Source organism: Syzygium oleosum, unplaced genomic scaffold (genome assembly GCF_021117445.2).
Source record: "Syzygium oleosum isolate NSW1041296 unplaced genomic scaffold, Sole_v2.1 Sole_v2.09, whole genome shotgun sequence".
In the NCBI taxonomy this organism is placed as follows: domain Eukaryota; kingdom Viridiplantae; phylum Streptophyta; class Magnoliopsida; order Myrtales; family Myrtaceae; genus Syzygium; species Syzygium oleosum.
In genome coordinates this window covers 395315-420629 of record NW_026607493.1, presented here as the reverse complement: position 1 = coordinate 420629, position 25315 = coordinate 395315, and the positions used below count along the sequence as shown (strand labels likewise).

Genomic DNA, 25315 nt, shown 5'->3' with positions numbered 1-25315 from the left:
GCTTTCTTATGGTAGGGGGCGCGCTTTTCCAAATATGAAATGTGCATCATGTTCATATGTATCATGTTGTGGTCAAGGTATTACGACGATCTCTCCGATTATAGTGCCTCTATTTAAGGCCACGTTTAAAACTTGAATGACGATCCCACAGTCATATCTGTATGAGGTTTTGAAACCTACACATCATTGTACCTACGTTTTCTTAATGGATATTTGGTAATTGGTATATCCTTTTAATTCTTTTATCTAAAGCATTTCGATTGATCATTTGAGGTTAGCTATGGCTTATCAACGATCTTTTGGAGGACTAGAATCGGATCGACCTGCGATTTGACATTCTGTCATACTTGCAAAAAAAGTGCGAAGAATCTATTTCATTTGATCGGTCGTTCTTTCCTCTAATCCTGTCTATATTATCTAAGTGACATCGTCGAGTAACGACAAGTTGCATTAGACGACAGATGGATGGTGATAGTAAAAGAGCTAGACTGATTATATTCTCTTTTCATTGCCTTGTAGACTTGATCTAGCCCTTCTTCAACTAATTCAAGAACAGTCTGCGGCATTGGAGGTGCGTTGATCTCCACCGAGCCTTCTAGCATCCGTACCACTTCCCCCATTGTCGGTTTCACGACCACTTCATCTTGAATACACCAGAATGCGACTCTCAATGCTCTTATTAGCTCTTCCTCTTGCACGGCCCCTTCTAGTCGTCTATCCGCCACTTTAATTGGTGTTCCTTTCACCAATTCCTAAGAGGAGGTTGACAGGATTTATAACGGCGAAAGCATATGAAAAAAAGGAATGCGCTGAACTGCTATAATAGGAAATGCGAACACTATTAGACACTATAAATTCCTGGTTCGAGAGGGTACCTTAAAAGCCCAGCCAGGGTAGAAGAAGTCTTGAGCGTCAAAAGACATGTCCAGGTTTCTCCGTCCTCCGACGATCTCCAAAAGAAGCATCCCATAACTATAGACGTAGTTATAGGCCGGTTACTAACCCATTCCGGTTATGTAATAGGCCGGTTACTAACCCATTCCGGAGCAAAGTAGCCTCTGGTTCCTCTAACCATGGTCATGACTTGTGAATGCTCTCTCCCCATCAACTTAGCTAGCCCGAAATCTGAAACTTTGGGACAGAAATTCTCATCCAGTAGAATATTTTCCGGCTTAATGTCGCAGTGTATGATCCTGATCCTGCACTGCTCGTGAAAGTATGAGATCCCTTGTGCCATCCCAATGGCTATTCGGAAGCGGGTTTGCCAATCTAGCAATCTGTCTCGCGAGCTGAACGAAGGGAAAATCCACTTGTCCAAGGACCTGTTTTTCATGAACTCGTAAACAAGAAGCCTGTCCATTACCAATCAAAGAATCCAGAAGAATGAAAATGAAGCATGAAAAAACCCATCTGCTTACGAGTCTCTATAATGGTTCTTTGCACATCTTGTCTTTGGTATGATACACTTAATTCAATGGTCTTTTTATCATATCACGGCTTCTGATAATAGATACAACAATTACCCATCAGCAAATAATAAAACAAAAAAACAATATGACCAACAATTACTCATCATATATACGGACTCGGTATGGACATTTTGTTGAACACGTTGGGTGCACTACAAGAACAAAGGTAAACACAAAAGTCTTCTCATCCGAAACTTACGCATCAAACAACAACAGCCCAAATCATCAAAAATCAGTTCCGGACACAAAACAAAGAAGAACACGGATGGTTTTGTATCCTCCTGAGACCCCATGGCTAACGACAACGGGCGAAGGTGAGCGAGGTTCCAACGCAGTGAGGAAAAAGGACTTTTTTTTTTCTCAAGCGATTTTCCCTCTTAAGGATGCACAAAATCAAGGCAACTAATCGTCAACAAATTTCAAGCAATAGTCAACAGTAGCGGAAGATGCACAAGTCAAGAGCAGCGGAGCTCACCGATGGGTGGTGCTCAACTAATCACCTCAATGGGAGGAGGCAAAGGAGGAGGAGGAAGAGGAGAAGATGAACGGGCAACTAAGAAGACGGTTAGTGCCAGTGAATGCGGAGATGACGACGAGGATGGCAAGGCGACGCCGTCGATAGGGAGTTCAACTTCGCCTATCTTCTGGGTCCTCCGGGTAGAACCACGGCTCGATCTCTCTTCGATGACCAGTTCTTCAGAGGGAGCCCTCCGACCCCGACTCGATTCCACCAAGCCTCCGTCCTTTTCCAGCAGTTGAGAGGGAGCGTCCGGTGGTGCTCATCGGAGGTGGTCGGAGGATTTTCCAAGACTGAGGGAGGAGAGAGATGAGAGGTGTGAAATTTGAAATGAAGTAAGAGAGAGAGAGAGAGGGGAGAGAGAGAGGGGATGAAGACGCAGAAAGAAGAGAGAGAGAGGGGATGAAGACGCAGAAAGAAGAGAGAGAGAGGGGATGAAGACACAGAAAGAAGAGAGAGAGAGAGAGAGAGAGCGGGAGGAGTAAAGGAGAGAGAAACCAGGAGGTGAAAAGTGAATATTTGAGCACTAACGGAGGAGAGTTAACGGAGGACGGGAGAGAGAAGGGAAAGAGTGAGATTTTTTAATAAATCTGATCTGTGGGCCCGCTTGCCAAGTGTCACTCGCTCAGTGGAGTTGTGCATTGCTGACGTGGAGTATTCCACTCACGCAATATTTTCTCGGTACGCACGAGAGAGGCAACCGGCCAGATCATATACAAGAGCTGCTCCAGTGCCGAAATTGCCCTTTGGAGTTTTCTTTGCTACGTGTATATAGGATTTTGTTATAAAGTGTGATAAACAGGTTTAGAACATTTTAGACAATTTTCCCTGATAAAATCCAAGACATTGAGACTCACATTATCTCAAATAGTTTTTAAAAGACTCCTTTATTTATTTTCTTAATTAATTTTGAGAATCTATCTTAACAATTTCTATAGAATATTAGGTAAAAGTTTGATTAGAAAAATCTCTTTTTGAGTTTGCTCTCCATATATAAGAAAACGGTGACCGCCGAAAATTCAAGTTAAGAAGTTACCTTGTAGCTTAGTCAGAATGACTTTTAATAGCTCATTTGTCCCCTACAGGTAACCTATGAACTTTTATGCACAAGACAATGGCAACTCACTATCCTTCAAGAGTTATCCAATCTTCTATCATATTTGATTTGAGAAAATTGTCAAATTAGTTCTAAACATATTATATAGATACCAATTTGGTTCTAAACTTTTGTAAGAAATTACGATGTAATTCTTCCGGTCAATTTTTATTAAAAATCGCTGACGTTGTGATGTACTACTAGACCTGTTAAAAGGGTGGATCGGGTTGAAAATGGTTTGACCCAAATTATTAACCTGTTTTGACCAATTTCTACGTAATACAATCTAATGACCTATACCTAACCAACTCATACACAACATACACTCAATCCTTATTATTAAGACACTTCCATATTTAATGTAATTTAGGAAAACTCCTACCAAAACTAAGGTGAGGTGCGGAGCGAGCAAGTGCGAGATCGATTGAGAGCGAGAAAGAGTAAAGAGAGAGTCATAGAGGTGGGTTGAGTCTAAGTAAATTGTAAACCCATTTAACACTCATATTATTTTGAGTTTTACCATTCTAAACTCATTTATGACCTATTTAATGAATCTAATTAACCCATATAATAACTCAGCCCATCAAATATGGGTTAAGAAATGGATCTGTAACTCATTTTGACAAGTCTATGTATCACGTAAGACGACCAGTGATGACTGAACCGCAATGTCAGTGATTTTTTTTATGAAAATTGATTGGAAGTATTACATTGGAATTTCATGCAAAAGTTTTTGACTAAATTGGTAAAATTGAAAAGTTTGGCATTCGCACAATAGGTTAATGACTGATTTGGTAATTTTTCACATATGAATTAAATATTCTTCATGGATAATTACACAAAAATTGAAATTCTAGCTTGACAATCATTATTTAGAATTCGTTCCATTGATTATTATCATTGCTTGTTTGAAGATCGTTGACATAACTGTACTTTTATATATCGACTACAAAATTTGGGGCATTTACTGTTTCCTGCTGTCGATGAAAATTCCACTCTCCTATATCAACGTTAAGTTACCATGCAGCATATGTATGAAGTCTAATCATTTAATAAATGAATTTTTAACAAAACTAATTAAATTTTAATGACTTGATCTTTAACATCAGACTGCGACAATTGTTTTGAAATGCAGTGGACAGAACGAAATTTGTTTAAAGCCAAAACCGAAAAAACGTAAGAGAAGCAGGCCATTTTCTCTTCGTTGTCTTGGTAACCGAGGAAAAGAAAAGAAAAAGTTACACAAAATCCATCAAAATATTAGTTTTATTTCGTTATAATTTAATGACTAGATCTTTAACATCAAAATATTAGTTTTATTTCCATCAAGAAGTAAGAAAAAACGTAAGAACATGGCAACTTTTATACCATCCCTCCAAAATTTTATTTCATTATAATTATTAAGTCCCTGCCCATGCATGTGCGAAACACATGACTTTTCAATACCAAAAATGCATTTTTCTTCAAATATTTTGCATAAATAGAGCTACCTTCATGGTAACTTTTAAAATCCATAGTCAACGAATGTACCAAAATGGAAATCCAGTGAATTCGTCATAAAAGGTGAAAGTTAAGAGACAAATGTGCAGTATTCCAATATTCGAGCGTTTTTTTTTTATATTTGTATTTTCCCAAAAATCCTTTCTTCCTTTTTTTTTTCCTCAAATTTTATTGAGGTTTCTTTGGTGTTTTTGATCGGGTAAAAGGGTTGTTGGGCATGCAGAGAACCAACGGACGGACGTCTATAAAGTGTCTGATATTAATAACTTTGGGTCCGTTTGTTTTGCCGAAAACATTTTCCTTATTTTTCAGCTTTTGGTTCGCTTTGGCAAATGAGTCAACGAAAAATGTTTTTCTACCAAAACTTAAATTCAGGAAAATGATTTATTTTTGGATTAATACCACGGAAAACCCCAAATTGGTACATCTATGACAATTTTACCCCAAACTAGTTTTTGACCACAAAAAACCCCAAACTGATACACCTGTAACAATTTTACCCAAAACTAATATTTTGACCATTAAAAATTTCAAACTGGTACATTTGTGACAAATTTACCTTCCATTAGTTTCCGTTAAATTGGATTCATACAAAAAAAAATCACAAACTGGTATACCTATGACAAACGAAGGGTCAAACATAAAACTAGCACGTCAGTCAACTGCCGTGTGTCATTTAACAAAACAATTTGACAGTAAAATTTAACGGAAACAAATTAAAGGTAAAATTATTACAAGTATACCAGTATGGAGTTTTTTGTGGTCAAAAAATTAGTTTGGGGTAAAATTGTCATAGGTGTACCAGTTCAAGATTTTTCGTGATATTAACCATTTCCTTTTTTAAAGAATCAGAAAACATTTTCCAAAATATGACTAAATATCGACCCTTGGATATGAAATTCTACATTTGGGCGTGGAAACCCCAACTTTGATTCTCGGGTCCGTGCATTCAGTATCAGGTCTCTGGCAATCGGGCTCGAGACCTTGATTAATGAAATGTTTGTTCTTATCAAAATATTTATAAAAAATCGATTTTTTTATTATTTTTAATTTTTTCTTTTCTTCCTTTTTCTTTTTGTTTCTTCCTCGGCCAATCGCCGGCCACGGTGACGGCCGACGATCGCCTTAGGTGAAGTCGAGCCTGACCGGTCAAGGAAGAAGCAAAAAGAAAAAAAGAAAAGGAAAGAAAAGTATATAAAAATAAAAATAATTAAAAAAACGAATTTTTTTATTATTTTTCCCATCATATTTTCATTACCAAACAACGGAAAATATTTTTCCGGTCTTTTTCAAGTTTCAGTCAAACACCGAAAAATGAAGTCACTTCCTAGAAAATGTTTTCTAAAAATGATACATTTTTCACGAAACAAACGGATCTTTCGTTTACTCCATTTGGATAAACTCCATTTGTATAAAAGTTTATAAGAAAAAAGTATCTCGGTTTGTGATGTTTCTAATAAATTTTCTTTTCCCCCGCGAAGCAGTTGACCCTTCATTAGCAATCTTCATGTGAGGGAGCTCCTACGTCCTAATGCTGTCCAAACCTTTTCCTTTACGTGAAAAAGAAAACAAAAGATTTCCTTTTCTTTTCGGAATGAATCCAGGAAAAGAAATTTACGGAAGGGCACAGCGGGGAATACGAAAAGTTTGCATGCAAATTCAGAGATTGAGGTCCGGGCACGAAGACTCTTGGCGTGATAGAGCAAAACATCAATGACCATGTGTGTTCTCTCTCTCTCTCTCTCTCGGCAAAGTACAGTCCCAGGTAGATTCAGAGTCATAGCAAACGGTTAGCAAGTCCGCATTGCCAACATAGACGACCATCTTCATCTTTTCCACTTCTTGGCCCCTGCATTTTGGGGCTTATATTGCAGAGAGAGAGAGAGAGAGAGAGAGATGGATTGTGAGAAAAAGATTCGTGCATGTTGGTCTGTGTCACCGTCGATGAAGCTTCTTCTTCTCATGGTGCCGTTGGTTGCGGTGGCAGGACTCGTTTCAGTCGCCGCTCCGAGGAAGTCACCTGCCAGGGATTTGGTATCCGAGTTCTCATGGTTATGGAACTCCTCTCACTCTTCCTCGTCTCCCACTCGGACTCCAACCGTGGATGCCGCTTTGCAGATTCCCGTTTTGCATGCAAAGGCCGGTGACGCTGGCGGAAGCAGCCTCAGAGGGTCCGAGGAGGGGCCTCCGACGCCGGACCATCCCCTGGTGGTGGTCGGAGTTCAGAAAATGGAGAGAGCAGTCTCGGATGATTTTGTTGCCACCACGCACTCTGCTCCTTCCCCGCTTGCAGTAGAAAGCTCACCAAATAACCCGAGCGTAAATTTCTCTTTTCTTAATATCTATCTTAATATATGGTACAGGGAACGCGTAATTTGATAGATAAGTTAGTTAATTACTGATGAGATGGCTTGTTTAGCACACAATCTACTGTTTACACAATAACGATCCAGAAAATTCTCGTCACTAGCATTTCAATTGGCTGTGTGCACGAATAAGAGTCACTCGTCCCTCTTTTCCTTTTTCTTTTCAGATTCTTGAATGCATAAAGCTTTCTGGGTTTTAGGTCAGAGTGTTATTTTCGCTAATTACAAGCCTAATTAACCTGTTGGGATTGGTAAAATCATTCTTCGTTGCATTCTGATTTGTTTCATTGCTCTGTTTTAGAAACCTAAGTAGTGTCTTATTGGTGTCAGTGCCCTAAACTTCATAAGCCTCTCTGCTTCTGTGACGACATAGACTCCCAATCTCTCTCTCTCTCTCTCTCCAAAATTTGTCTTGATTTATCCTCAGAATTTTCCTTCAAAAGTGTCTGCTAAGCACAGGAGGCACACCAATATTGGAACGAAGCAATGAAATCGACTTGCATTTATGCTATTACCTGATGGCACCATAGTTTGCACTCCACTTTGTGATCACCTTTGTAAAGCATTTCCTAATTTTATGTGCAGCTTTAATGTGAGTTTTATCATTAGTTGATATCGATTACCACTACTAGTATGGTTCCTTATTAGCATTTCTGAACTGACCTCTCTCAATTTATTTGCATTCCTCATTTTCGTAACATGAAGCCGATTCATGTCTATATTTATGCAGAACGCCACGAAGGAAAGTACCTCGGACTTTTCTGTAAATGTCGCCGGCCATGTGCCTGCCCTAAATGAGTCTTATGGTTTTGTTGAGAAAGCGTGGCGTAAAAGGTTATACACTGATTTAGAGAGGCTAGAAGCGGGGCTAAGAAGAGCTAGATCCAGGATTTGAGAAGCTAAGATTGGGAAGCCGGTGGACGACCCGGACTACGTCCCTGTAGGTCCAATGTATAGGAATGCTAATGCTTTTCACAGGTAATGTGTTCTTAAATCTCTAGCGAGTGAGTTAGGCAATGTTGCATAATCACTTGAACTTACAATTAGTACTCATTTACTAGGGACTTAGGCTGCATTTGGAATTGGCTTTGCCAAGGGACTTTGGGCATGGGCTAAAATTTGGTGTTCGGGAACAATTTTAGAAACTCCCCTTCAGCAAAAGTCAGCCTTCATAAGGCTGAAAGCCCAAGGCAAGTCCTAGGTTGCCTTGGGCTTTCAGCTTTCTTGGCATGCAAGTCCTCGGGTAAGTAAAAAAAAATTTCTTTCGAAACTACCCTCATCTATTTTTTGATTTTCTGGCTTTGGCTTCGTCTATCACCGTTCATCATCTTCTTCACTTACACCTCGGCCGACGTGGCTATGAGGGGACGGCAACCGGCCGGAGGGGGGCCGGCGTGGTCACGTAACCCAGCAATTGTCGCCTGGGCTCGCACGACCGCCGCGAGGGGCCACGCAACCTCAGCGAGGGCCGCCAGCAACCCAGATCTGGCGCCTCTCGGCCGTCGTCTGAGGTCGAACAACCTCAGGCAACTTCTGGCGACCACCGACAAGGGTTGCTTGCGGTCGAGCGACGGGGTCGCACAACCGCCTGAGGTAGTGCTACCTAGACGACCCTCGAGGGCCACCGACGACCCAAATCTGGCGCTACGCGGCCGTCTTTTGAGGTCGAACGACCTCAGGTAGCCCCTGTACGGCGTCAGATCTGGGTCGCCGGCGGCCCTCGCTTGGGTTTTGCGACCCTCGTTGGCGGTCGTTCCACCCCAGGCGACCCTCGTTAGCGGTCGCCGAGGGCTGCTTGAGGTTGTTCGACCTCAGACGAAGGCCGCCGGCGCCAGATCTGGGTCGCCGACGGCCGCCTACCCTTTGCCGGCTCCGGCGAAGGGTTTCAACTTTTCTTTAATAAAAAATAAAAAAAGTGCTTTGCAAGTGTAATTTTTCCAAACGCTATTTTATTCAAAATTGCCTTGCAATGAGTTTTTAAGTTATAACTTACCAAACACAATTTGCATTTTGAAAAACTCTTTCAACTTAAAGTTCTTTGTATTTTTTCAAAAGCCTTCCCCCAAAGTGTTCCCAAATGCAGCCTTTAGTACGTACAAGGTTTTTGCTATTTATTTCTTTGGAGTCGTTCCCAACCTTTACCGATTGATGTGTTACTTTGATTTGACCACTAAGTGAGGGATACACATTACAATGAATTAGAGAGTGAGACTTGAACACCATCATGTTGATGCAGACAAAAATGGGTTGTAAGTTGACTGAAGAGAGACGCTATCAGATCATCCAACATTGACTCAATTAATGGGATGTCTCTGTAGATCTGTACAGGTCATTGAACGTCAGTGATGCCCAACGAGTAGGAGCAATTAATTGCATCTTACGTAAGAAGCAATGGAAGATTAGTGGGTCTTGATCAAGAACTTAAGAGCATTAACAACTGGATCAAGAATAGAATTTTGACTACAATACCCCGAGTGGAATGTTTGCCTCTTAAGTTTAGTTAATATTACATGTTACTGGAAGTTCATATATCTTGCATCTAATCTTTTCATAGTATTTACAAGAAACAAGAAAAACAGGTGATATATGTTGGAGTTGGCGAATACTTCGGGGACTCTTGTTTTTCATATCGGGCACGCCCACGTGAGCTTAGGAAAATCTAAGTATAATCTGACGACATGTGACTCCTGTGCACGGAATGCGGGAGTTCGAGGGCAGCGCTCCCGAAACAGGAGTCCCGCTGATCGGACAGCGGGCGGGGGTTCCGCTCCCCGGTGAGTGGACAGTGGCCCCGCTTGCCGGTGAGCGGGCGGGGGCTTGGGGGCAGGGTCCTTGAAACAACATCGGGTTTGGTAGCCCGTTTGTTGTGGGATTAAAGGGATTCGGATAGGCTTGGGCTTTTGGCCCATTTTAAGTCCTATATATTGTACTCGTATGAGAGATCATTGTAACGAGTGGTTGTTGTTGTAAACCCTAAATATCATAGTGGAATCCCTTTGCAGGACATAGCCCTATTCGGGGGTGAACCTGGGTAAACTTGTGTGTCAATTTTTCTATTATCTGTGTAATTGTTCTGATTCTGTTTCGGATTTAACCCCATCAATATAGAGCTCTTGTTTGATTCTCTATGAGACACTCTCATTGAGGGTCACTTTGACATTTTTGCATTTGCTAAAAAGACTTAAATTCCAACTACAGGAGTTATCTGGAAATGGAAAAACAGTTCAAGATATTCATTTACAAGGAGGGCAATCCACCGGTATTCCACAACGGTCCTTGCAAGAGCATATATGCTATGGAGGGTAACTTCATCCACATGGTTGAAATAAACAAGCGATTCCGCACCGGAGATCCCCGCAAAGCCCACGTCTTCTTCCTCCCTTTCAGTGTGGCGATGATGGTCCAGTTCATGTATGTACGGGATTCGCACGATTTCGGGCCCATAAAGCGAACCGTGATTGACTACATTGATGTAGTGGCGAGCAAGTACCCATATTGGAATCGCAGCTTGGGCGCTGATCATTTTATGCTGGCTTGTCATGACTGGGTAGGTCTCCGATTTATATTTAGATCACCCCACTTAATGCATGCGAGGATGTAACGATGCATGAGACTTTGAGAATAACAGGAGTTTAATATTGAGAGTACATTGAAAGCTGAGATTCTTTTGCAGGGGCCGGAGGCTTCCTTTGCCGTTCCACATCTTCATAGGAACTCGATCCGAGTCTTGTGTAATGCAAATATCTCCGAAGGCTTTGACCCGTCCAAGGACATCTCGTTTCCAGAAGTAAACCTCCACACCGGTGGGATACATGGCCTAATTGGGGGGCCATCGCCGTCACACCGCTCAATATTGGCTTTCTTCGCGGGCGGGCTTCACGGGCCCATCAGGCCCATTCTCCTCCAGCACTGGGAAAACAAGGACGAGGACGTGAAGGTCCATCGGTACCTCCCTCGAGGCATGTCTTACTATGACATGATGAGAAAGAGCAAGTTCTGCATTTGCCGGAGTGGCTACGAGGTTGCGAGCCCGAGAGTGGTGGAGGCTATCTACACGAGATGTGTGCCGATGCTGATCTCGGACCACTATGTGCCCCCATTCAGCGACATCTTGAACTGGAGATCGTTCTCGGTCGAGGTTCTGGTGGGGGAGATCCCAAATCTGAAGAGGATACTCACTAGCATCTCGTCGAGGCAGTACATAAGGATGCAGAGGAGAGTGGCGTAGGTACGAAGGCATTTCAAGGTTCACTCTCCGCCTAAGAGATATGATGTGTTTCACATGATACTTCATTCTGTGTGGCTCAGGCGACTTAATGTTAGATTGAGTGACAATCAGTAATCTGTGTGGTAGAGAAAAATTATTGAATTGAATTGTAGATGTGGGAGGAGGAACAGATTGCATTGGCCACTGGCAAATCCTCTTCCAGTTCAGCACAGTTTCAAGAGCTAAGATGGTTTTTGATGTTATTAATAAGGCGGTTCCGTGCAGAAAGAAAAACAAATTTGCAGCAATTTTATCTAAAAGATAGGGGAACTAACCAGGATTGATTTCGTGAAGAACGGTGCTGACCACCGGGCAAATCCGCATCAAAATGTGAGTCAATGATGTCCTCTAAGTCGCCGTTTCCTGTGATGTAATTGGTTCGAGCGAGGCCTTACAACTCATTTTTTTGACCAAATTTGGACCCAAAGTCAACTCGTCAAGACTTCGTCCAAATTTCGATCGAAGGATACAACGAGGGTCAACAACTAATTTGACGCATCGAATGCCAGATAGTTGGAAATTGCGAATTTTTTAACAAGCGAATTTTTAATCAAGATTGTCCGATCTTGAGATCACTAAAAATCACGAGATCATATAACGAAGGGAAGAAAGTCTAGCTTGACTTTAAATATGAGAGGCTCCCACACTATTGTTACTCTTGCAAAAGGATAGGTCAATATGCTATCTATTGTGAGGAGGTGCCATACAACGAAGAAAATTTCGCTACAGAGGATGGATGTATTTTTGGCTGGTGGCCTGAGGATTAAGAAAATAGCCCTTTTTGGATGATTTTTTTAATGGCAGTAAGAAAAAGGCTAGTAGTGAAGAAGAAGTTGTCCTAGAAACTCCGCCAAACCCAAGATAGATTGTGCTATATGAACCAGGGACCTCCAGCCCACAGAAACAACCAAATAGCAATAGTGTGGGGAAGGGGAAGGAGATACTTACTGGAGATTACTAATTTGAGGTGTAGGATTGCCAAATGGCTGAAGCAATCCCACCTTATGTCACGGATCCTGCACAAATAGAGATAATGAAGACTCTAGTCCCTGTTTCTCAAAAGAAAAGCTTTGCAAAAAGAAAATTTCAGTTGGTAAGAAAGCAAGGAGGTACAACCGCTATGATACTCAGCAACCTAACTTGACGGTACTCGATGAATCCTAGTTACTTGAGACACCTATCCAATTGGCAACAGAGAATGAACAATGGGCTCTAGTGGCATGCCCAAATAAGCCACCGGATTATATATGAATTTCGTGTGATAGAATTGTCAGGGATTGGGCACAACCCTGATAATTCAAGCCATCCAAGCCCTAGTGGCTGAGGAGAGGCCCAGTTCACTGCTCTTAATGGAAACAAAAAACCAAGAAAAAGTGGTATTTCGTTTAAAACAACATTTGCAATTTCAGAACTTATTTGTGGTGAATCCAGTAGGGATCACAGGGGGTTGGTACTCTTTTGGGATGATAGAATCTCGATTACAGTGGAGTCACACTCTTCACACTTTGTGAATGTGACTGGGGAGTATATAGAGAGTAGGCGGAGAATGCGTATCACCTTTGCTTATGCACCAAATGATTTTCAAGCAAGACCTCACCTTTAGGAGGAGTTGTACCAGATAAGTCACTCGAACAATTTTCCATGGGTTTATGTTGGGGATTTCAATGAAGTTCTTGACCTTTGGGAAAAAGTTGGTATGCGTTTAGCAGAGAATTACCGAATGAAGGCTTTCCAAGATTTCTTAGATTCTTGCTGCCTCATGGACCTAGAGAGCAAAGGGTGTGCATATACATTGGCTAACAATAGGGAAGGGGATGCATATGTGAAGAAAAGACTAAACCAAGTAGTATGTTCTATGAGTTGAGAGTCACTTTTCTGAAAGTGGAGGTTTATGCATTATCGGTTATTGGTTCCGACCATAGCCCGCTATTAATTTCTCTCCCCAGGACATGCAAAAAGGAAAAAGGAACTAAAGTTTCAAGCTTTTTGGCCGGAAGAAGCTGAATGTGAGGAAATTGTAAGGGATGCTTGGCTAAAGACTTGTTGACAAAGCTGAAAAGAGTTTCTGGTGAACTAGAAGTTTGGAGTAAAAGAAAGTTCACGAATGCTCAGAAAAGAATCAATAGCTTGAAGAAGGAAATCCATAAACTTACAAACATTTTGAGTGGAGGGCAGGACTGAGAAAGAGTCCAATTGCTAAAGGAAGAAATAGAAAAATTGTGGAGGCAGGATCAAATGTATTTTCATGCCAGGATCAAAGAGTCCAATTAACCCATATATTGGTTAAGATCGAGAATAAATTGGTTAACCCATAAATTGGTTAGGATCAAAAATTGTGGAGGCAGGATCAAAGAGTCCAATTACTAAGATCGAGAATAAATTGGTTAAAGTAGGGAGACAAAAATACAAAGTATTTTCATGCCACACCATACAGAGATGGCAGAGGAATATAATAGATCTGTCAAAATGGATCATGAACCCATTTTTAACCCATTTATCAGTAAATGGGTTAGTTATATTAAGTAAATGGGTTATAAATGGGTGTAAACATAATATGAGTGTTAAATGGGTCATAAATAGGTTTACAACTTACTTAAACCTAACTCATCTCTTTTGCCCTCACTCAATCTCTCGCTTACTCACTCCGTACTCTTATTTCAGTTTGGGTACTAGTTTTTCTAGATTGAGTTAAATATGGAAGTATTTTAATAATATGGGTCGGGTTGGGTATGGGTTGTGTATGGGTCATTAGATTTACATTACATGGAAATGGGTCAAAACGGATTAAATGGGTCTATTTGAGTCGGACCATTTTTGACCCAACCCAAACTTGACCCGACTCACCAGTTTGACAGGTTTAGAACAAAATTACAATGCTAAAATCTGAAAATGAGGAATGGACACGAGATGTTGATCAATTAAAGCAATCAATGGAGAATTCTTTCGGAACCTTTATATTTTGGAGGGCCCCCGCAGCTTTCAACCAATGTTAGAAAACTATCACAACTTGGTTGGAGAAGAAATAAACTGTCGTCTAACAACTGAGGTGACACTAGAGGAAGTAAAGGCAGCAGTTTTCTAGTTGGCCTCCACTAAGGCACCAGGGCCGGATGGACTAAATGGGCAATTCCATCAACACTTTTGGGAAGAGGTTCAACATGATGTATTCAAGGAGGTGCAGAATTTCTTTAGGTTTAGAATCTTAAAACCATATTTAAACAAGAGTCATATCTCCCTTATCCCCAAAGTACCCAACCTAGAGAGATGGGAACAGTATCACCCTATCAATTTGTACAATTTCATTTATAAAATCATCTCAAAAGTCTTGGCTAACAGACTAAAGCCTTGACTTCCGGATTTGATTTTGTTGGGGCTAACAATACAATCTAGAGGGGGGGTGAATAGATTGTTTGAGAACTATGAAAAATATTTGCGAAATATAGCAAGTTCAACTTCAAATATTGGCAAAAACAATTTGTAGAAATTAGGTGCATGCTGCTATTTGACAAATCGTGATAATAAAGATTAGGTAATATTAATATTGAAGATATAAAAGATTTGCAAGCAGATATATAGTGTTTCAGCTTTATCCTAAAGCCTATATCCACTCTCCAGACTAACAGCCGCAATACGGCTGTATTGCACTAGTAATCTGCTCAACAAGTTATAATTGACAAGTGTTGATTCTTTACAAATGATATATCATATTATCAGGACTCAGCTACTGCACTTACTTTTTTACACTTGATCTTTCACACGATTACTATACAGCAAGATCATCACAGTGAAGATCTTCCGAGAGAACTGAACAATATCAATAAGGAAAGCAGCTCAGAGCAAATATTCAATCAGTACTAAGGGTGCGTTTGTTTTGGTGAAATTGTTTTCCGGGAAAGTATTTTCCGGATTTTCATCTATTTGGTTATCCGAAAATGATTGGGATAACGACACAAACAATTCTTAAACTTTGACTCAATGTGCAATTTGATCCCTGAACTTTTAATTTGTTCAATATAGTTCCTGAACTTTAACCTAATGTTCAATGTGGTCCTTGAACTTTTAATTTGTTCAATGTGGTCCTTGGACTTTTGATACATGTTCAATTTAGTCCCTAAACTATATGAAAATGTTCAATGTAGTCCCTGAACTTGAATTAATGGAAATATTATATTGAACATTTTCATATAGTTTAGGGACTAAATTGAACATATACCAAAAGTCCATGGACCACATTGAACAAATTAAAAGTTCATGGATCACATTGAACATTAGGCTAAAGTTCAGATACTACATTGAACAAATTAAAAGTTCTAGGATCACATTGAATATTAGGCTAAAGTTCAGATACTACATTGAACAAATTAAAAGTTCTAGGATCAAATTGCACATTGCGCCAAACTTCAGGGACTGTTTGCGTCATTTTCCCAAAATGATTTGGTCAACCGAAAACACTTTCTGGTCAAGGAAACCATTCATGCATAAATTTAGGAAAGTGAATTCCCTACTTAAGGAAGGTGAAAATAATTTCCGGAATTAATTATCTTAAATATGTTAATATTTTATTTTTCTTTTTTTCATTCTTTTTATTTTTTTTCTTTTTTCTTCTTCCTTCCTCCGCTGGTTGCCGGCCTTGGCGGTGGCCTGCGACCGGCCACAAGCGCGGGTCGACGATGGCCGGCCTCGTCGACCCACGCTTATGTTAGTTTAGAATAAAGGAAAAAGGAAGAATTTTGAGAAGAAAAAGATTAAAATAAAATAAAAAAAAGAAAGAAGGCTGAAGGCTCCAAAACTGGCGCCTCCAACAGATTCTATTAGAAAAAAGTTCAGCCGGAGGCCCAAATATTATTTGAACTTGCCACCTAAAGGTTGACAAGTGGTCCACCTCCAATTGGGCCATTTCCTTCCCTTTTCGTTCTCTGTGCAGACTGTATGTAATTTTTAAATTTTTAATATCAGACGGACCAATCACAAATGAAGAGTGGCCTATTGTGGTTAACGCTCAATATTTATCTGTTGGTATACCATATTGGTGTTTTTGGGTTGAGAGATGGCACTGTTTTACAAGAATATGTCTTCAAGTTATTGATAATAAAAAGTGACAGTTGATCTATGTAAAAAAAAATAGCTCATCCAACCTATTCTTTTTTTTTTTTAGATAAGTACGTTGGAAGTTTTAAAACTTATTACGAAAGTATAGTTGAGTTATAAACTTGCAAAAAGTGTAATCAAGCCTTAAAACTTGTCAAATTGATGTAATCGAGTCCTTCCGTTAACTTCGTCTAACTTGGCTAACTAAAAATACTAATACGGCTTTTTTCTTTTATTGTTTTGTCTCTCTTACGTAGCTAAATCATAAAATATAAGGCTAAAACGGTATCGTTTTGGTACAAATTTGATTTTTAATATAAATTTTATTTACAATAAATTTTAAAAAAGCCAAATTTAAAACAAAAGGGGGAGAAACAGGTGAGGAGGGTTGTAGCCCTCCCCGTAACTGCTCCACTCTCACCGGGAAGGCCGGCGAGGGTGAGGGATGGGTGACAGGGTTTGCGGGGCCTTGCCCAGGGGCTAGTGACCCTCGCCTAGATTTGGGCAAGGATCGTGGCCCTTCCCCAAATTGGGTAAGGGTCGCCGGCCCTCGCCCAGACCTGGTTGAGGGCTACACCATCATTTTAGACTTATTCTTCTTATTTTATCCACATCAGCGCCACGTAGGAGAGAGAAAATAATAAAAAAAGCAATGTCAGCATTTTCTGTTAGCCAAATTAAGAAAAAGCAATTTGGACGAAGTTAACAGAATGATTTGATTGCACAAATTTGATAAGTTTTAAGACTTGATTACACTTTTTGTAAGTTTTAGGACTTAATTGTGCTTTCATGACAAGTTTTAGGATTTCAAGTGTACGTATCCCTTTTTTAATCTTGAGAAAAAGTCACAAAAAATTCCAAACTATATAAACTGTGACACATTACTCTGAACTTTTTTGTGACATGAAAAATCCAAATTATGCCCATTGTGACATATTTATCTAAACTTTTTCTTTGGACATAAAAAACCTTAAACTTGTACTTATGTGACACTTTACCCTCTATGTAAGTGCCATGTCAACATTATTTGCTTTTCAGCATCTATGTGGGCGGATATTTACAAAAGTTTGACAGAGGGTAAATGTGTCACATGGGTACAAATTTGGGATTTTTTATGTCATTAAAAAAAGTTATGGTAAATATGTCATAGTGGGTATAGTTTAGGGTTGTTGGTCACTTTTTCCCTTTAATCTTTTTCTTCCCAAAATTGTCCCTTTTCCTTTTTTCTCAACTAATATAAGTTTTCCCACAGTTTTTTTCCTTTATTTGTTTTTGTATTGCTTTATTTCTTTAATCTAACCAAAGACAAGTTTACATTTTGTTTTCTTTTTCCCAACTTGTCTTTTGAACATACGATTGTAATTTTATCATTACATATTTCCAAATCAATGCACTTACCTCTCTTTTAAGATTTTATGTTTTCTACGTTACTTGGGTGACAGCCCTTTACAAGTACTTTTCAATTAAATCTAAATGTAAAAAAATCATTTCAATTTCTTAGTATACTTATTATGTGAAAAATCAAATTTGGGATAGTAACAAATAATACTTAAATATTATTGTCGCAATAATATTTATCTGATCACCAACTGACGTGTGTGGAGGAGTTGCCATCTGTTGTACCATGTTTCAATTTCATTTAGGGTTAAAACCACAAAAAACCTTAAATTGGTATACCTATGACAAATTTACCCAAAATTAATTTTTTGATCATAAAAAACCCTAAATTGATACACATGTGACAAATTTACCCCAAATTAATTTTTTGAACACTAAAAACCCCAAACTGGTACATTTGTGACAAATTTACCCTCTGTTAAATTAGATTAATACTACGAAAAATCATAAATTGATAAATCTATGATAAACAGAGGGGTAAAACCCTAAACTGGTAAACTCATCAACTGCCATATGTTATCCAACTCATCAATTTGACTGTAAAATTTAATGAAAACTAATGGAGGGTAAATTTGTCATAAGTGTACCAGTTTGGGGTTTTTGATGGTTAAAAAATTAGTTTGGGATAAATTTGTCATAAATATACAAGTTTAAGATTTTTTGTGGTATTGACCCTTTCTTTTTTTACTCCCATGTCCCAACACCACTATCAAGAAAGTTTTTTTTATGGGTATGGATTTTAATTATTTTGTTTCAATATGAAGATAAAGCTAATATCTGTGTAGAAATTATTTAATTTTTATATAATTATTTTTTCCTATCAAATTAATTCATTTTATCTATCCAAAAATATTTTATAATAATTAAATCTAATTATAGGCAATTAGATTTTTTTATAACGCCTAATAAAATATTGGCGATTCATGCATATCTTTATAGAAGTACTCGGATTCTAACATGAGCTCCTTGTAAAAGCTAAAGTATGTATTTTGTAACAGGCAAAATTTAAATTGAAATATGCGATAGTGACATACGATCTAACAAGACACATTGAATAGGAGGACATTTTTCATGTAATTAATGTGCGTTACTCTTCGTACTTTTGATAAATATTATATTTCAACAGAGTAATTAATCTTAAAAGAAAGTAAGGATATTGAGATAACCTTCTATACAATGAAGAAAATTTAATTTTCTCTCCGATAACGAATGGCCTGTTCTTGTATACAGCAAAAGCAAATCCACAATCAATGTCCATCGAAGGGGTATAGCGGAAAGCAATAAGCTGAAGACACTATATGATAATTTATGCGCCGCCCTTGTCGAGCAAATAAGCCCATATCCATCAAAAGTAACTGCACAAGGCAGTTACTTGTTTTTTCGGGATGTGGAAGTTACGTTGTTTTCTTCAAATAAGAAATAAGAAGAAAACAAAAGTAGTCAGAACTCTCCAACGAACACAAAAAGAAAGAGAAAAAAGTTTCTCTAATTCTCACTCTCGGTCATTCGTTTATACGGTCGAAGAACGGAAATCGAAACTCTCTCGAAATTACAAAAGTGCATTTAATCTATGAAAATCAAAAATATGTTCCGTTGTGTCACATATCTTCCGATCAGTGATTCAAATGTTTCTGAACATGTTTTCCGCAATTTATCGTTTATGAAATTTAGATTTAGTATCCTTCATTATTGGAATTAGTATCCATCACTATAAAATGAAACATTACATATACGCGGAATCCCATAGACATTACTGAACTCATCAAATTACTCAATCCTTTTGTTGGTGCACCATCAAGTGAATCGATCCTAGCGACCCCAACCTCACGAGCCTTGGGCACCTCCACCTCCCCCACCACCAGCTCAGCCACCTTCCCGTCCTCCCCTCTCATCACCTTCTCCTCTGCTTCCTCGTCCACGTAGTTCGGGTCCTTCTCGTCAATTGCCGGTGGCGACGGAGCCAGTTTGCTCTCCGCCGGATCCTCCGGTCCCTCCCACGTGTATTTGCCGCCAAGGCCATCGGCAGGGTGGCGCTCCATCCGCCGCACGCCCTTGTCCATCAGCTTCCGCTCTATGTACTTGAGGGTGTCCACGCCGCGAGCCTCCACCTCCATCTTCTCCACCCTCTGCTTGCCTTCCTCGTCACGAGTCACGACGGGGAGCGTCGTGGTATTTTTCCTGTTGTCGACACGTTTCATGATTTTGTCGCTGATCGGAAGAAGAAACCAAGCTTAAGAAGGGTTGTGTTTTTGGATGAAAATGGTCTGAGGATATATATACGCGTGTGTGTGGGAAAAGTCGAGAACTTGGGATGCTAGAAGGTGCTGGAGAGTGACAAAGTGAGATACGAGCTGAGATGGTGCTCGAAATGTCTAGAACTTAAGTTGGAAACTAAAGATAAAAACAAAATAAAAAAAGTTAATGGTAGGCTGTTGATTAAAGACACCGGATATGCATTTTTCTTTTGTTTTGATTCTGTTGGGAAAAAGTCTAGAAAGAAATTGACTAACCTCTCAATGCACAATAAACAAATTACTCAGGAATGTGAATTGAATCACCATCAATTGTTAGATGAATCTGTAACGTCACACCGATCAGAATATAATCACGAGGAAAATATTCTTGTTTCACAGCATTGTTGACACCTAAATTTCGGCGCATCATTTAGTGGTTAATTGCATAGAAAATTAGGGATTAAATTTTAACCCCTGAACAAAAATATTATAAATCGCATAGCATAAAGTTTAGGTTCATATAGATTAACTGCATTTCGCACCGGATCGGCGGTGGTAAGCGAGCTTAAAATTCATCACGTAAATCGAGCTCGGGCACCGAACGAGACTCGGCTCACTCGAAAAGCATGGGCCGAAAATCACGCGCAAAAGGGCTTGGTTGTCTTAATTTGAGCTTAAATTAGCCCATTATGCTTAATTAAAGAAAAGCCCAAATTAATTCAGCCCACTTAGAATTAAATTAAAGCCTAAACCTAAGCCCATTAGGACTAGAAAGCCCGGCTAATTGACCTAGGTTTACATTATAAATATATGTTTATGTCTCATAATCTGGGGGAAGCTTTCATAATTTCATAAATCAGATTTTTAGAGAGAGCAAAAGGGAGAGAAAGAGAGAGAGAGTCGGTTGCGTACGGGTGCATCCGCCGCGTCCGCGCTGCCCCTCCGCCGTGCCCGGGTCGTTGCCACTGCTGTTCCGCAGCGCCCAAAGGACTCTGCAGTTTATCCCTGGCGGTGCTGCTCTCCCTCGTGGTCACCTTGAACGCCACAGGATAACTTCTTGCTCCAACCGGCCACCGTGAGCAACACCAGCAAGTCTTCATCGCTGAACCTGCAATTGCAGCGAAGCATCTTCCCGAAGCATCAGACTAGTCGCTTCCCCTGCCCAGTTGAAGACTTGTCCAAGTTGAAGGCTGAAACCGTGAGTCCAAGAGGTTGACTTTGTCACCTTTCTGCCAACGTTACTCCCTCCTAGTGTCCCCGAAGCAACAGCCCAGCTGATCCTGACGATCTCCACCTTCACATGACGGTTCCTGCTCGTCTCTTCTCTGTCCAGCGACCAATCAACAGCAACTGCAAGCAGCGAATGTCCAGGAAGTCCAGTGAGTTCTTGAGCAGTCTTGATTCTTTTGTGATTAAAGCGTCACAACCAGCCGCCATAGTCGGCTAAGCATCCAAGCCCACCGAGAGCACTCTCGGCCGAGAACCAGTCCAAGCCGTGGAGGTCCCCAACTAAACACCATCTTGCTGTCCGTGAGCAACACCGACGAGACACCACCGCTGTTGCTCTCGACGCCGCGCCATCGCTCATGCACCGCCGCTCGTGCACCGCCACTGTTCTCGACGTCGCGCCGCCGCTCCTAACGCACCGCCGGTCACAATCCCGATCCGCTGTAAATTCAAATTAGGAGAGAAATCTGCAAATCAGGTAATTATCTTATCCCGATTTGATTTGAATATTTTATTACCTAATTTGTGCTTATTGATATCTAATCTTGCATACTTAGATAATAGGCAATATTTCAATTAGGATTTATTTCCTTTTTTTTTTGAAATCTTGGATATATGATCTTATCAAATTTGGATAGAATTTGAAATTTTCAAAATCCTTTGAATATATCCAAGATATTTGAGATATCTAAATTTTTTCAAGATGTGATCGATTAGGAAAATTTCCTAATCCGCAACCGCACACGTGGAAATAAATCTATCTATCAGGCTTTAGATAGAGTTATTTCCATAGCGGGTATTTCGAATTTTAGGATCGATCTGTCAGGCTTCATATCGAAACTTAATTCGAAAGATTTAGCGGTTATATTTTTTTACTTGATTTTAATTTCGAATTTTGATTAAAAAATGCCAAAAATATTACTCTAGAATAGGTTAATTTCTTTAGTTTAAAATTGCATGTTTAGATAATTGGCATTTTTAATTCCGAATTTCATTAAAGAAAAAAAATACAAAAAATAATATGCCCTTCATTAGCAATAGGTCACGTCGTCGCATGACATATAGTTTGCATGTTAGGTTGCATTAATCGCATGTCAATTTTTTGCACGCCATTACATATAGGTTAGCTTTCATTTAAATAAATAAAAAAAAATCAAAAAAGAAAATTTCTGCACATTTGAACTCTAAGTTAGGATTTATCAAAATTGTCAAATTAAGTATTTTTCTTGAAATTGGTACCAAAAGGGCGTTAGGGAATCTAGCGTAACCAAGTCCCCGAATCCATAATTTCTGGTTCGCAGAAATAAAATAGTACTCCCGCTATTTTATTTAGGTTTCTAATCAACCTACCTTAAATGATTAGTGGCGACTCCCATTGAAAATATTTGCATGCTCATAATTGGACCTAAGTTGCGAATTGGTAGAGTTTGGGAGAACTCGAGCTAGGTTAGTTAATTTAATTGATCTAGTAATCCATTAGCCTAAGATCGGAAAACCCGATTTTTTTAGGTTGCGACAGCTTGGCGACTCCGCTGGGGAGATTAACTTTAAATTTTTTTTAAAAAAAAAAAATTTTAAGGAGGACTTAGGCCAAAAAATTTTTATGGAAAAATCACTCGATTTGACAAAATTTGATCGGATTCTCATTCTTAGGTGTTAAATGGTTTTGCAGGATGGGAGTTATAAGGGGAGTAGTGATTGGCTAAACCTTTGTTTTGCCGGCTTGGTGGAGTGGAATTGTGATTTAATTTTTGCACTATTGAAGTGGTGTTTGCATATAATTGTTGTGCATGATTTACAGTATTTGCACTACACCACACACAACCTGTGACCGGACCTGGGTCACACCCATAGTTTTAAGATAGTATTTGGATGGTTCTTTAACCTTGGCGGTAAGACTTCGCTAAAGGTTATCCCATTTGGATCCCGAAATTTTTTTCAAAAAATGGCTCAAGGGTCGTCCTCATGCACATGAGGCTACAATGCATGGAGGTTACCCTTGTCGACCGAACCAAGCCGAAGTGATTGGACCCGACTAGTCATGATGATTATACACGAGGCTGCGACGTGTCGTTCCATTCATCATTTCACTTTGCAAAAGCCATTAGGATAGATAGATTAAGATTTAAACTCACGATTCATGTGCATGTCTCTGTGATTGACATTTTTTCCCCAAAGACGGTAATTTCTCGAGCTTTATCTTTGGTTTTCTGTATCTTATTTTGAATCGGTCCATGGTTTAGGTTGAGTCTTTTGGCACGTGGTCTATAAGAATGGGTCGCCTCGATATCTGTTTCGTGCTTACTCCGAAGCTAGAGCTCAAGAAGAACGTTCTCAAGCATATTGGATTCATGCTGCCAATCCTAGACATAGATGTTCAGAGCGGGATCATGCAAGCACTCACTCATTTTTGGTGCCCCGAGACAACCACATTTGTGTTGGCAGGTAAGTTTGAGCTCACACCGACTCTGGAAGAATACAGTATTGCCATTGGGAAATCGATTGAGTTGGATATAGTCGAACCACCCATTAAAGTAGATCTTGTGGTATTGCTTGCTGAATTTTTGAATTTGACTAAAAAGGAAATTGAAAAAGTGCTAAAGGGTAATTGTCAAGCATGCCCATTATCTTTTCTTATTGAATGTTTCGAAAATAACTCCGTCCTCATGAGATCTAAAATTTTTATCCTAGTTTGTTTTGGACTCATCGTTTTTCCATTCCGCCAAAATGCTATTGATCCGGTGATAGCTAGGACGGTAAAACAAATATGTGGTGGAGTTAGTTTTATAAACACAATTCTGGCAGAAACTTTCATGTCTCTGACACGATTCAAGAAAGGAAAAGATAGAGCTTTTCGAGCCTCGATTGAGCTTTTACAAATCTGGCTTTTCTCACACCTTTCTCAATTTGGGGAAAATATGACTGTATTTGAAATTGACATGACTGATAACCCTATTTTAAGGTTCAAACAAATATAAGATCAAACTAAGAGCTTGCACTATACACAATTGGTCCATCTGTTCAAGGATCCAAGCTCTAAGATTTTCCATTGGCAAGCTGTGTGGTTTCGGGAGGTTGAGGGTCGATTATACCATAGCGATCAGAAGCCCGTACCTTTGATGGGCATTTATGGGGCAACCTGCTATCAGCCCCTTCGAGTTACACGTCAATTCCGATTTCTGCAGGATGTCCCACCTCCACTCAGGCCCAATGAATTTCAAGTCCAGTTCGAGAAGGACGAGTCCTACAGAGTCGAGCTTAGGCGTCATTCTGAGGCTTGGCAGAATTGTTCCACTCAGAAGCTGATTTGGCCCGCGGATGAGCCCACCGGAAGGATGAGAAGTCACTTTGCCACAGCCCAGTATATTCAGCATCATACCATCCCTGCTGAGATACTCCCGAAGATCTCGGTCGTGACAGTACGGCATACCCTTCAGACTCAAATCAAAATCAGCGAAGAAAATGCGACGAAAGCCCAGGATAAGGCAGATGCTCTGGCTGAAGAGAATGCACGATTAAAGCGCGCCTTGAAGGCCCATTCGTTTATAGATCACGTAGCCTCTAAAAAAAGGAAGACTATCTGATTTCTAGTTTGGTTTAGGGAGTTTTTCTTTCTTTTTAAGATGGAATGTTAGCTTACATTTGTACTTCATGCTATTGATGTTTTTTGGTAATAAATGTTGCTGAACGATTTTTATAAGAATTCTTTTGAGACATTTTCCATTTTGAGCAATTCAATGAAAAACGTTGAGCTATAATTTGTAAATTTTGGAATCAGTCCAGGTTTTTATTGAATAAAGCAATTTGGAATTTCGGGATTTACTGGACGAATCGGTCGTTCGAAAGAAATTTCATCTTGAGGGTCTAGAGGATGTCATGGACCGACTCGTTATTCTTACTTGTCGTATTTATTCCACCGTTGCTTTTTGCAGGTAATTTGCCACGGATCCCCCTCATCCTCATAATACTCGATCGGTGACCAAAAGAAGGATGGCCAATCAAGCCGAGATTGCAGCCATGATCGACGAAAAGCTGAAAGAACACATGAATACAATCAATGAGCAGATCACGGCTGCCATGTCCAAAATGATGAGTGATCTCATGGCCAAGCAGCAGCAGATTAATGTTGCCTCCAAATCAGAGATTCCACCTC

At 39.8% G+C, this 25315-nt stretch overlaps 1 protein-coding gene and 2 pseudogenes across 1 annotated transcript; 1 reads left to right on the top strand and 2 right to left on the bottom strand.

Moving 5' to 3' along the window:
* Positions 1-344: 344 nt before the first annotated feature.
* LOC130139002 (G-type lectin S-receptor-like serine/threonine-protein kinase At5g24080) lies at positions 345-1006 on the bottom strand. The gene is made up of 2 exons (XM_056314884.1): positions 876-1006; positions 345-752 (listed from the first exon to the last, which is right to left on the bottom strand). The coding sequence occupies exons 1-2, from the start codon at positions 963-965 to the stop codon at positions 414-416; spliced, it is 429 nt and encodes a 142-aa protein (XP_056170859.1). The 5' UTR covers positions 966-1006; the 3' UTR covers positions 345-413.
* A 5520-nt stretch (positions 1007-6526) lies between these two features.
* Positions 6527-11290, top strand: LOC115680435 (probable glycosyltransferase At5g03795; annotated as a pseudogene).
* An 8061-nt stretch (positions 11291-19351) lies between these two features.
* On the bottom strand, positions 19352-20206 carry LOC115680411 (uncharacterized; annotated as a pseudogene).
* Between the last annotated feature and the right edge of the window lie 5109 nt (positions 20207-25315).

Excerpts from the sequence above, each read along its gene's own strand:
- LOC130139002 (XM_056314884.1), bottom strand. The coding sequence starts at position 965 with ATGCTTCTTTTGGAGATCGTCGGAGGACGGAGAAACCTGGACATGTCT. Across the intron at positions 753-875 it reads ACCCTGGCTGGGCTTTTAAG|GAATTGGTGAAAGGAACACC; the intron begins GTACCCTCTCGA and ends ACCTCCTCTTAG.